Source organism: Apis florea, unplaced genomic scaffold (assembly GCF_048593485.1).
Source record: "Apis florea isolate Af1SG1 unplaced genomic scaffold, ASM4859348v1 contig_3158_pilon, whole genome shotgun sequence".
NCBI lineage: Eukaryota > Metazoa > Arthropoda > Insecta > Hymenoptera > Apidae > Apis > Apis florea.
Genome location: NW_028256713.1, coordinates 3,068,759 through 3,082,137, shown reverse-complemented (window position 1 = coordinate 3,082,137; position 13,379 = coordinate 3,068,759). Strand labels below are relative to the sequence as shown.

Here is a 13,379-nt window from a genome sequence, read left to right as displayed (position 1 = left end):
CAAATCGTTGATCGATTGGTGTAAATTATCTCGCGTTTTTATCGTGTATTATAAGTCATTTCCCATTTTCTTCCTCCGAGTTATCGGTAATTTTTTCGATTGGAAATTTTGGATTTAAATTACTTCGTTTAATGTTAATTTCTGAACAGATATAATTAACGCGTTTTCGTTGTTCATTGTGCGATGATTCTAGATAGAAGTCTGAAACTAGGCTCGAAAAAAAATTTCCTTAAATTTAATTTAAACGCAAATTTCTCTGGCTGGATTTAACACCAAAAAGTGGTAATATCGAGGAATTGAATTGACCATTAAAGTCATAAGTAAATTGTTTCGTTATTAAGTGGCATTCAAAAGGCGTACTTATTCATTGAGAGTACTCCAGGATTTTCATATTGTAAGAGTTATTATGTTACGGCTGCGCACCGGGGATTGAATGGGATTATTGTCTTTTTCTTCCTCCCTCTGTTTCCTCTGTTTGTTCGAATATCTTCCTTCTTCCAACCGAATTTCCAATAGAAGAGTGGAAACAATGATAGTTATATTGTATACTTTATTTTGCTGTAAATAAAAATTGTAAAAAAAAAAAAAAAAAAGGATAACTATTCAACTCGTTCGTAAATCAAAAATTAAATATCAATTAAATAATTCTAAATCAACGAAACAAATTTTCAAATTTTCAAACAAAAATATCTTTTGTCTCGAATCAAAAGCTGAACAAATCGCTGTTAAACTTGTAAGAAGGAACGATCGATTCTTACACCCCCCCCTCCCCAGAGGGCCGAGGATCGATCTTTGACGAAAAACTTTTTCTTCGACAAAGTTTTAATCCACTGGAGAGAGAATCCCGAACGAAACGCGGTCGAAAACGAATCAATAATCCTCTATAATCCACGTTCCATAAACTCTGCGTTACTCCAAGTCCCCGCGGGAGATTCTCGAGGAAGAAAGAAATCTCCCCCGAAACTTATCAACCATTCCTCCTCCCTTTCGACTCGTGCAAATAGAAACTCGAAACGTTCGTCCAAGGACGTTTCCACCATAATTTTTCTTTCTTTCTTTCTTTCTTTCTTTTTCGACAGACTTCAAACTTTTCGAGCGTAAAAATCGGAGGGGAAAAGAGGGGAGCGGAAAAAGAAAGGGGAGGTTTAATGAAGCGACGCTTTAATTACGGAAGGGGTTGTTGGTCACGAGTTGGTTGTTCAACCCTTCTAATCGAGATTCTCTGTTTGGATTCCAGTGTTGACGGTGCCCGGCTACGATGTTAGGGTGAACAGATCGCCAGTGTTGGAGGGATGCAACGCGGTTTTATCTTGCACCGCGAGGGAGGACGTGAAGGAGCATCTGACGGTCACCTCCTGGTTCCGCGACGACGCCATTCTTCTACCCGGTAGCACGGATACAGGTGAACAATCTATCATTGATTAAGATATATATATATATATATCCTTAAAATATTTAACATCTCTTCTAATTTTCGAGATGCAGCAAATTCCGTGTTTTTAAGTAAATAGGAAAGTTTCATAATTTTTAAAGTATTATTAGTAAAATTGGAAAGTTCGTAGGATTCGTGAAAGAAGGAGAAAGGGAAGAATGATGAAACGTTAGATTTGTTTTGAAATTTTCGAATTAAATATAATTTATTATTAAACTATTGCTATTTCCAACGATCCTTTTTATTCCTTCAAAGATTAAAAGTTTGAAGCACTAGTGAATGGGATGTTTTAAAAATGTTGAAATTTTTAATTCTTCCCTGCTATTTTAAAAAAATCGCAGGTAAACACTTATTGATTAGACGTTTATTACACGCAAGACATAAAATTAATTATTCAACGTATCTACGTATGTTCACACGCATCGCTATATATAACCTTATAATATTTTCAATATTCTTCGTTCGTGGGTGGTGAAAGTAAAAGAGAGTAAAATGAAACGAAATGATTAGAATGCCTGGCGGACGAGGCAATATTCTATAAAATATTTCATAAAATGGATGACAGCGTGCCATTCCCGACATATTCCCCTAAAAAACTAATCCCCTTTGAAGTTGCGGCACTACTCTTTCTCGTCGAAATAGTTGACTTTAATTGCTGACAAACGGCACGCGTTTATTAATTATTAAAAAAATATATATTAACGTCGAGATATTTATGCTCGTTAAACGTCTAGAAACGTTTTTTCCCATTCTACTACGAGAATTGAGCGCGCCGAATCTCCAAATCGAACCCTCGAAATTCAAAATATTTGAAAACATTCGTGAAAAAACTAAGTCTTAAACTAATTATGAATCGATCGATCAATTTGAGATTATCAATTACGATCGATAATCCATTATCGCCTATGTATAAATTATCGTTTCGAAATTTTGTAACGCTATCCGACGAAGCGTAAAAACATCCACTTGGACACGATAAGGGTGGTCCAGAGGGGATGCTCGATGACATTCGATCGGAGACGAATGGAAAGGAGAAGAAAGGAAAGGGTCGCCTGGGATAAAGTCGAAAAGGACTGGAGAGCGGATGGGGCGGAATATAACGTGGCGGTTAACTGGCGAGTTGTTTCGAAGTTGTTCGTTCGAAGGTGGACGTGTTTCGAATCGGTGGAGGAGGGGGGGTTCGGGTAAAGGGAGTTTGATAGTTTTTAAACACGTTCTTCGTGCCTGAACTGGGGATAGAGGTGGATGATATCCGGATGGATTGATTTCGTGTTCGTTTGATCGAAATGCGTTCGACGATCTCGAGGAAACTCTGTTTGAAAGAAATTGGACTTTTATTTTTTTCCCAATACACCAGGTGACTGGTAAAATATTAACCCTTCGCACTCGTATATTAACAAGATTAGGCAATCAAGGAATGCAACGAGAGAATGTAATTACATCTTACGTGTGTTAATAATAAAATGTAGGAAGGGTTAAAGTATTGATATCATTTTTAACATATTGATGTTTATATTAAAAAAGAAACACGTTCGTCTCAATCCATAGAATTTTATAAAAACAACAGATCCTCTTGTATTTCTCTAAAAAAAAAGATTCCGTTCTCTAATTGAATAATCGTAATTCGAACGTTGTGAAAGAAAGAAAAAGAAAAAAAAGAATTCATCTTGAAACCGGAAGAAGATGATCGTGCTCTTTCATTTCCACCGGTCGGAAATGGCTCGGTATATTTTAAATAATGAACACATCCTCTCTGAAACTGACGTCTCAACGGCGGAAATAGACGCTCGACCTCTTTCCGGTTTTTTCAGACGGCAAAGTACACACGATTCGCTACTGTTTCGAGTCGGCGCGCGCTCTCCTTCCACCTTTCTACCTTTGTACAATTTCTGTGTCTCGTTGTCCTTTCAACGGCCGTGAGTGACGACGCACGACGTTTCATCAACACGACGACGGCTGTTAAGTCAGAAATCGACGGCGGCAAAGCTTAATCGACAAAGCTCTCGTGCGCGCGATGTCGTCCTCTTTTCACGCCCGCCACGTCCTTTGCCACCACCTGCTGGACGCCGATGTTTCGAGCGGAACGTCGGGGAAAGGAGGGAGTTCAAAGTTCGAAACGAAACGAAGGAAATTCGAAGGGACAGGTTCGGGTCGAGCTTTGAAGCTTTTCCTCGATGGAAGGAAGCTTCTGATGAGGATTAAAGGGACTTTTTTTTTTCCCTCTCAGTCGGAGGAAGATAAGTGCAATGGGGAGATGGGGCAGGTTGAGAATGAAGTGAAGCGATTGAGAGGGAAGAGAATAGCATGGTGAAAACGTTAACGTTTATTTATGTCGATTTTCAAGTTAAATATTCGTCGAATGTCATATAACTTTCTTTAACTTAAAATTTTTCAGCTTTGATCAAGTTTTTTTTGGTACGCTTTGTTGGTAATCCTGACACCATACATATTATACAGTAATAGAGGAGTTATAATTTGAATATTCAACATAATCGTAAAAATTATTTTCATTTATGAAGTTTTAGGATCTAAGATTTGAAATATTTTCGAAATTATTAATTATATATATATATATATGTCGTGTACATACAATTATTATCTTAAATTTTATCACGATATATCGATATTATCACATATATCGACACGTTAGAATTCTCTGGATCGTCGTTTTCGATTAAAGAAAACGAAAATGCGTGTTTCAAATTGACCAATCGTTAATCCCATTCCATACGTACGGACAATACGTTGGTTCTCACCTGTCGTCAAAAAGCGTGAGCGAAGAGAAAGTGAAATTATTCAAAACGTAACTTTCTTCTTATTCAAGGGAAAACCGCTTTTGAAATCTGTTTAAAAAAAGAAACGAATATATATATATATAAAAAAAATAAAATCACTTCCTGTACGAATACGTTTTAATCCAAAAAATTCTCCTTTCTTTTTCTCTCTCTCTCTCTCTCTCTCTTTTTCGTCTACATTTCATCCCCTGTGCATTTATAACCGCGAAAGGGTTGGTTTCAATTAAAAAGTCGAACCACGCCACGAGAGAAGTTTAAACGTTTATTTCCCCGACGCGCGTGCAACTTTTCATCGGCATAAACAATCCCCAAAACGCGGTTCGCCCGCGTGCGATGTTGGATGGAAAAGGGAGGAGGGGAGGGGAGGTGGGGGGCGGGGAGAGGGCAGAAGAAGTGGAAGAACTTGAAACTTCATTTTTCGCGGCGCGAGACTTTCGTCGGTGCCTTTCCCGTAAACAGTCCTCGAGGCGCCCTCGGGGGAAAAATGCCGCCACCGCCCCATCCACTCGAATCCACCCCCCTCTCCCCTCCTATCTTCTTCTCCTCTCCGTTATTCGAAAATTCGTGGCACGCATCGCCGATACAAATTAAAAGGAAGAAGGAAATTCAACAACCGTTCGTCGTCAATCGAATTTACCTGATTTAAATAGTTTTCGGTGATCGATGCTTGTTGTTGGTGATTCCTTTCTTTCCCTTTCTTCGTCTTTTTTCTTTTTTTTTTTATCTTCTCCGAATATATCTCCGCGAACGAGAACGCGTGGATTACGAAGTATCCGACGAAGCTACATGCTACATAAATCGCAAGTCTCGCGCGCGAATCCAACAATTTCCCAGAGCGCGAAATAAAGAAGCAATAGTCGCCGTAAAAAGGGGACTCCCCGCCAATTTCGAATCGATAAGCGTTCCGCCATTTCCCCGGAAAATATCGGATCCGCCCCGGTTCTCATAAGAATCGCGACATCTGTGGGGGATGATGTCCCTCGAGTAAGAAATCGGTGCGTTCCCTCTTCGGGACGAGAGAGAAATGGTGGAATGGCGCGCTCGAGCGGTTTTAATATTGGCAATGGCGAAAACAAACATGGCCACCGGAAGGAAGAAATATGGAAATATTGCCGTGGAAAAGGTATTCGGAGAGCTTGGCATTCGGAGATGGTAATATACGCTCGTACGCGATACCTCTTTCCCTTTTTCTCGAACACCGCAAACAGAGACAAAATGTGGAAGAGGTGGAGAGAAGTAGCAGCCTTGAAAGCGTTCGAAGAAGGGGAAAATTAAATTTGTTTGGACGATTGTCGGGAATTTTCGAGCTGGATCTCGATTTCTGTCTTCGATGCGTTTCCGTCTCTTGTGAAGAGTAACGAGTTTTTGGTGGAATTTTTCTCGCATTTAACTTGTCTTATTAACTTCTTTCTCACGTTTTAGATAGCGACGAATTTCTTATATAATATATAAATACTTGTTATTAAGAAAATTTACAATTTATCGGATTCTCGAATCTACAAGCGGACGAAAGAGACAAGTTACGTTTGAAGGCAATTACCTTTTCCTTGGACGAAACGATCGGAAGGAACCAGATTCTCCTCGGAATCTCATAAATAAGTTTCTGCAACAAGCAAGGAGATGAGACAAAGAGGCTTATTGAACATGTCGAAAGAAAAATGATTGCGAATAAATCTTGGGGAGAGGAAGACTAAGACTCGAAGTCTTCAAAAATAAAATTGTAATCGTAGAAGAAGAGGGGGGGGGGGATAGAGAGGAGGGAGAGGAAAATGAGCTCGAACGAAGAAAAGGGTAGCGGACAAGTTGCCGGGCAAATGTATGCGGACACACTTACGCTCGAGGTGGTTGGCGGCGAACAAGCATGGAGATTTTTAACGTTGGAAACGTTGCTCGTAGAGATGGGAGCTAGTTTGAACCGGAGAATGAGATGTCAACATTAGCTGCTCTCCTCCTGAAGTGGTACCAATTACCGAGCTGGCGAAGGTTTAAATCATTCAGCCTTCTTCCAGTCGATGGATCCATTTGATTCGGGATAACCTCGGTTTCCAACCAATTGCTCGTTCTTGTTTGACGCAAGTTGGAGAAAGTTCGATGAATCGGTTATTTATAATTCGTATATAAATTGTAATCGAAATATTTTCCATGTAAAATGATGTAACATAAAATTCTAAATTAAAGACTTAAAGGGTTTTTCTTCGAAGGAATGTGTTAAAGGGAACGAATTGGGCCGTGAAAGATCGTGATTAGCGGTTCGAGATTAAAACAAATTAGAAGTTGGAGAAGGAACAATTCCAAACTCGTGGGAACTCGATGGAGCACGGAACTTGTTAAACTCTGAAACTTGACTAACTCGAAGCTTAGCGTTTTGGCCGTGAACTTGCATCGTCGTGATCCTCGCGTCACGTGGACTCGGACTAACTTTGGATAATTACAAAGTTCTCCATTAAATTGTTTCTTTCTTATATTACTTTCCTCGTGTTCTCTTCGTCGAAACGAAAATAATCGAATGAAAATAAAAGGAGAGTAGAGCGAAGTGTAACGTAAATTTAACGAAAGCATAGATACATTCCTCGTACGGGGGGTCCATCGAGGTGGAAGAAGATCGGCGAGGACCGATTTCGACCGATTTCCAACCCATCGAACCCGAGCAAGCACGTCAGTTTCCATAGACTTCCAGCTCATCAGCCGCCGCCAGGATATCAACTTCCGAATAACCGCCATCTGCGCTCCCTTCGACATTATGCACCTCCGACCAACAACAATCCTTTCCTAACTCACGACAATTTTCATTTTCCTACGTTACTCCTTTTAATTTAAAAAAAGAAGATCGAATCGACTCGCTTAATTTCCTCCTTTATTTCCTTCCTCCAGTTTACACCCTGGCAGCCCGAAAAAACATGTTCTCGACTTCCAAAACAAATTCTCAAACTTCATCACACCCCCAGTTCTCCCCATTCACACCGTAAAAAAAGAACCTTCGAACCCACCGATTACACACCACGTATCTTCAAACCCTGTCTTCAAATCCAATCAACAAATTCATCTTCGATCCTCCACCAATACCGTAATCTCTTCACTCTCTTTCCCCCACGAAAGAAAATCGAGATCGTATCGATGTCGTCCCCCCCAGAGACACGAGTCGTGTCAATCCCTTCCTCCCTCTCTCTCTCTCTCGTTAACGACGTTGGCTGGCACGTGATACGACGTCGTCGTGAGACGCCACCCCACTGTTCCTTGGACGAGGAATAACGCTGATAACGTGGTCGCGATGAGGAGGAGGGCGGCGCAGGTGTTTCCGTGGTGTACGTGTCGAGGCGTGCACAATGTTGAGGTCGGCCGCCGAAACAAACGTATCACAACCCGACACGACGTGATGCGCTCGCCGTGATATCCTGTGCGCGCCTCCCTCGTATACCTGTGCAAGAGGGTGGAGGGGTTGGTACCTGTTACGTGCAAGCGGCCGGCATAAATATGTATGGGACATGAATGGCTGAGCGTGCAGAGGCGAAGCGAGCCGCAGTTAGACGGGTGGGGTGGGATCGGGTTGGATATGTTTCGCTGCACCCTCTTTCGCGCGATCGAGGGAACGAATCTTCGTGCGAAATGTAGCGTAATTAGGATGGTTTAGGCGAGATCCTTTGGATAAGTGGATAAAGAGATTGGGTTAAAGGGTTGCATCGTTTTGACGAGACGGAATCTTTGGAATGGAAGAAAATATTTGGAGAAAAGAGAGAGAGGGGGGGAGGATTGATTCTTGGGTGGGGTGGAAATCGATGGAGGTGAAAGATTTTTGAAATCTTGGAAGGAGTTTGTCGATCGAACGAGGATCGGTGGGGAATAAGTTTGAAAAAAAAATTTAAAGGATTAGAAACGTGGGATATAGGGAGGGGAATTTCAACTTGTTTTAACGAAAAAGAATGGAAGAAAGTTGTTCGTGGAGAGAATAGGAAGGGAATCCTGGAGAAAATTTAAAAAAATCGATAAAAAGCAATCGCAAAGAAATTCGAGGGATATAAAAATCTAAAGAAATTGAAGGACAATTTTAGTTTGTTAAATAAAATACAAGATGTTATCGTGTTGGAAGAAATTTCTTTATCTAAACTTTAGATAAAGAGAAGGAAGGATACACGTGTGTTTCTTGCTATCTTCATAAAGAGGAAATCGTTGGAAAATAAAAAGAAACGTTGAACGTTTGAAGACTTGAAAAGATTGAGAGAGAAAGTAATGCATATCTTACTTTTTCTTATTTCTAAAAATAATACATCTTTTATAAAATATTTTAAAAATATCTCTACGTAACAAAATGAAAGTGCGATATAAACGGTGCGAAGATGTAAAAGAAGATTAATTTTCCAATACGTATTTTTTACTCGATAAAAAGAACAATAAGAACAGTTTAACGCCTCAAAGTGTTCTCTTATTTTTATATGCAAAATCGAATGCGTATTTACGAGGGATCAGAGAGAGGGAATAGACGTTTACGAGGGACGTCGATCGCGAATGAATTGTATGACAGGGAGAATTGACACGTGAAGCACAGTGACGTCGATTGAAGAAAGGACTTTGAACGGTATTTCATAGAGGCATTTGTACCACGGTACGTACACTTGCTGGCGTGTTTAAACATTTGCCAATATTTCACTGTCCCTTCGCGTTCCAAGCATTTCTACGAAATCGATAACGAAATTGAGGCGTGGGAGAGGGAAACGGATCATTTCGTTGTACAAATCGTTCCTTCGAATGATCTCGTTCACGTTTCAATCTAAATTTTAAAGGGAAGCTTTTCAAAATTATAAATAAGTAATATTTATAAAATTTTATAAATTCCATGGAGAAACGAAAATTTTAATCGTTGTAACTTTTTTTTTTTAATTAATTTCAATTTAATAATCTTCTGGTAAAAAAAAAAAAGGTAAATATTCGTTTTCGAGAAAAATGAAAAACACTGCGATATTTCTTCGTTTTATCGAAAAAAAAAAAAAAATTCCCCGATAAAAATAATTTCTCTGCCACGATAATATCGCAGATTGCGTATATACTATAATCGGTACAAAATTAAATTACTTTTTCACGCTTCGAACACCTCAAACGAGAGATTATTTTATCACTTCATTATCTCGTGAAATAAAATCTCTTGTGTCCGTCGAAAAAGATTATATCATAAATTATGATCGATTAAAATTAAATCACTTTTTCACGCTTAAAAAATACCATTAAAAACAGTTTTATTATTTCGTAAAACTCGATAATTATCGGGGGGAGGAGAGAGGATTGTGTCTCGAAATTGGCAATCGATCGAAATTAAATTATTTCCTCCTAAAAAAAAAAAAAAAAAGAAAAAAAAAAAGAAGAAGAATAAAACAAATTTTATCGTTCGTAAAAAAAAAAAAAATCCATACCTAAAGTAAAGAAAAAATCGTAAACTATCACAGCCATCTATAATTCAGCTATACCAACTATTACCAATTTAAAATTCATCCACGGTTTCTCAAACAAAAGATTTTGTCGCTCGTATCAATTTTTCCCCCTCGCCTCTCAATTATTCAGAAAAAAGGATCCCTCTATATTTCGTTCCCTCTCTCGTTCAACGATCGTGCGTAGAATTATTCCACCCCTTTGTTCGCTGAAAATATTCTTCTCCTCCTTCTCCCTCTTACACACACACACACGCACGTACACGAGAGAAAGAGAGGAGGGAAAAGGGGAATGGATACTTTCACAGCCGAGCGAGCGCTCGATTGAAATACGTGCCTGGAGAATCTGTCGCGAACGTGCGTCCGTCGGGCATTCGAAGATTTTACAAAGTAGCTCGCAAAGCTTTTACGTAAACGACACCCTCTGTTATGTATGTACGAAAATTGCTTCCTGTTGAGCCGGAACCGAAAGAAAGTGATCCTTTCGTTCCGTAATTATCGAGCGTTGAAGTTTCGTTGTTGGCGAAATTCGAGACGGAAGACGAGTTCCTCGAAGATTTTTTACACTTTAATAAAAATAGGAAACGTTACGAAATTTTTAATAACGGTATATGTAACGGTTTTTCGATAATTCGTAATTCAATAATTGCTCGAGATTATTATTTTTAAGATACATTTCGAGTATCTTGCGACTGGATTATTGGAATGGATGGAAATTCGAGTCGGAAGACGAGTTGCTCGAAGATTTTTTAGGCTTTCCTGAAAAGGAGAAACGTGGAAATTTTTAATAAGATCGAACGGTGTGTACGGTTTTTCGATCGTAATTCAATAATTGCTCGAGATTATTATTTTTAAGATACATTTCGAGTTAAGACATTTAAGATACATATCTTGCGATTATTATTGGATTGAATGGATATTGTATTGATGAACGAAAAATTAAGAATCGAGCAGATGTAGCCGGATTTACTTAGTTTGAGATATCGATCTCCGAGAGCACGACGCGAGAAGATTGGATTTAACTTACGAAATTACGAGACGTGCTTGAGATTATTTCTGTATTAATAAATTCATAGGAATATCGGTCAGCGAATCGAACGATGCAACCGGTTTGGCGGGCAAATTTTAATTTAGAAGTTGCGAATAAAGTAGCTTCGATAATCTCAATAATTTATCGTTAAAAACGCAATGATAAACAACGCCAAAGATATCAGCTGTGCAAATAAGTACGCCAAACGAGCGGTATCTATGCGACTGAAACAATCCGGTGGTAATCTTGTATCCGATTTACGTAATAAAATCTTGAATTTGGGATAAAAAGGGAGAGAAACGGATCAAATATAACAGCTACGAATAAACTCGTTATTCGATCATTTTAATAAGTATCACCATCTTTCAAAACCAATTTCCACATCCACGAACGAACAACGAATCCTTGTTTCCCAAAACACAGGGAAATCTCTCCATTCCTGCGTAATTTTTCTTACGCCAAACGAATGTAGCCACGAATACATAAAATCTTGAATTTGGGATAAAAAGGGAGAGAAACGGATCAAATATAACAGCTACTAATAAGTATCACCATCTTTCAAAACCAATTTCCACATCCACGAACGAACAAGGGATCCAACGAATCCTTGTTTCCCAAAACACAGGGTATCTCTCCATTCCTGCGTAATTTTTCTTACGCCGAACGAATGTAGCCACGAATATACATATACAGTGAGGCGAAAGAAATAGGAAAATAAGGTTGCTGCTTGCTAGTCAGTCACGACGAGGGCCAAGTTTGTTCGGGGAGGGGGCGAAACGGCCGCGAAAGGAGCAATTTAATATCGCCTTTCCCCGACGGAATAAAAATACGGAGATAAATAGCTCGTAACCCGGAGCTCGACGTAATACGAACCGGAAGCACGGCTACATTCGTTGGGATATGTCGCGTGTACGCCTGTGTGTGTGTGAAACGAGGCATCGGCTTGGATACGTGGATGTCGAAGGAAATGTGGACCCATGGTTACGTCGATTCGAGCTTTATCGGGCTGTATCCCTGTCCTTCTTTTCTTTTTTTTTTTCTTCTTCTTCTTCCTCGTTCAGATGGAATGACTTCTGAGAATTCGGCGGAGAGACTTGATCGTATTCCAATTTCTCGATACCATTGAACGTACGATGTGTTTTATATGTGTAAGGCTAATTCGGCACGACGAGTATTATTGTATCGTTAATTATTCTAGCTTGCATTTTTCATTCTATCGGCCGAAGAAAATGGCGACTCGAAATGATTTTGCGCGTGTGTAAAATGATTTTTATATACGTTTCTTGATACAAGGAAAAGAAAGAGATGAACCTATTTGCAAATTAATACTTCGCTCTCTTATTAATCGGTGATAACGAAATCTAGCATGAATAACTGAAACGTCGCGGCAAGTTACATTATATTATATTTATTTTTCTATATATTCGTATATTGTATTTTCCTTTTTTTTTTTCTTTTTACGTTATATACATTTTCAATGAAACAATAAATTATAATAAATACCAATATTTCTGTTTTCCAAAAATTAAATCTTCATATAAGCTCAAAATCAAAGAAAAAACCAATTTTGTCCAATTAGTTATCTATCCACTCGAACCATCATTGTGCATCTGAGATTGCAGAGACTCGAGCGCAAGGGATTAATATCCATCTCCTCGATTTTTGGCGCAGCATTGAAAAAAATATATATATATACAAAATTCCATTTTGCCGCAAGAAGAAGCAATAAGTCAAACGTATAAAACTTACAAAGCAGAGTCCAAATTATCCATCTGTCGAGGAAAGGCGCTTAGGCAAGTATCGTATACATCCGAACAAACGAACTCGAAAAAAAAAGAAAAACGCTTTCATTCCGACGAAGGCTTCCATTATCCCGAGTATCAGAAGGTCTGACACGTCTTCGAGGCTCGCAGGAAGCGAAGGGGAGGAAGGGTCTATCGATTCTTTTTGAAGTTTTTCTTCGAGTCACACCGGCGGCGGCTGCTCGCCGTCAAACGTCTGTCGACCAGCTTTGTCGACTTGGCCGCGTCTGGTGGGCGCATTTTCATTTTCTCGAAGGAGGCCAACACCCCCGAGCAACCCCCCTGCTGTCACATCGTTTTGCCCCAGACACACCGGTGAAACAGCGGGGACACACTCAGCACTTTTCTCTCCTCCGAAACTCCTCCTTTCGCCAGGAGTGAAAAGAGGATTAACGTTTGGAGGAGGAACGATCCTCGCGATTCTCCTCCAACGATTTTCTCGCGGAAAAATTTTCAACGAGATAAGATAATCGCGCATATTAAAATTAATCCTAATTTTAATTCGGGCGTTTTCGATCGGATTATTTTAATATTCTTATCATCTTTTTATTTCTACGCCTTATTTGTCTGATCGAATATCTTTTTTTTTTTTAACGACTGACTCGTATCACTTGTGCTACGAAAATGGCTGACCTGTACTACTACTTATCTAACACCACTTCTCGTTTAACGATTGATATCTAATTAAAGGATATTTCACGTTTGACTTTGTAACTTATAATTTCACGAGTTTCAAAAATCACATTTCAATCTATAGGGAAGAAACAATCATTGTAAGAAATGTATCGTTTTACTTTGAATCGAAATCAAGGACACGACTTTAAAATGGCCGACTGTTTATAACGACGAAAGCTCGGCCGGAAGGGGAAGAAAAGAAACGGAAGGAAGGTCCAGCGAATCGACCGT

The 13,379-nt window shown here is 39.3% G+C and overlaps 1 protein-coding gene across 1 annotated transcript in view; it reads left to right on the top strand.

Annotated features, from left to right (window-relative positions):
- Window positions 1-13,379, top strand: part of Dscam3 (Down syndrome cell adhesion molecule 3) — a 94,007-nt gene that overhangs the window by 65,207 nt on the left and 15,421 nt on the right. The window contains 1 exon segment of the mRNA XM_031919994.2: window positions 1,238-1,402. Coding sequence (XP_031775854.2) covers window positions 1,238-1,402 — 165 coding nt within the window.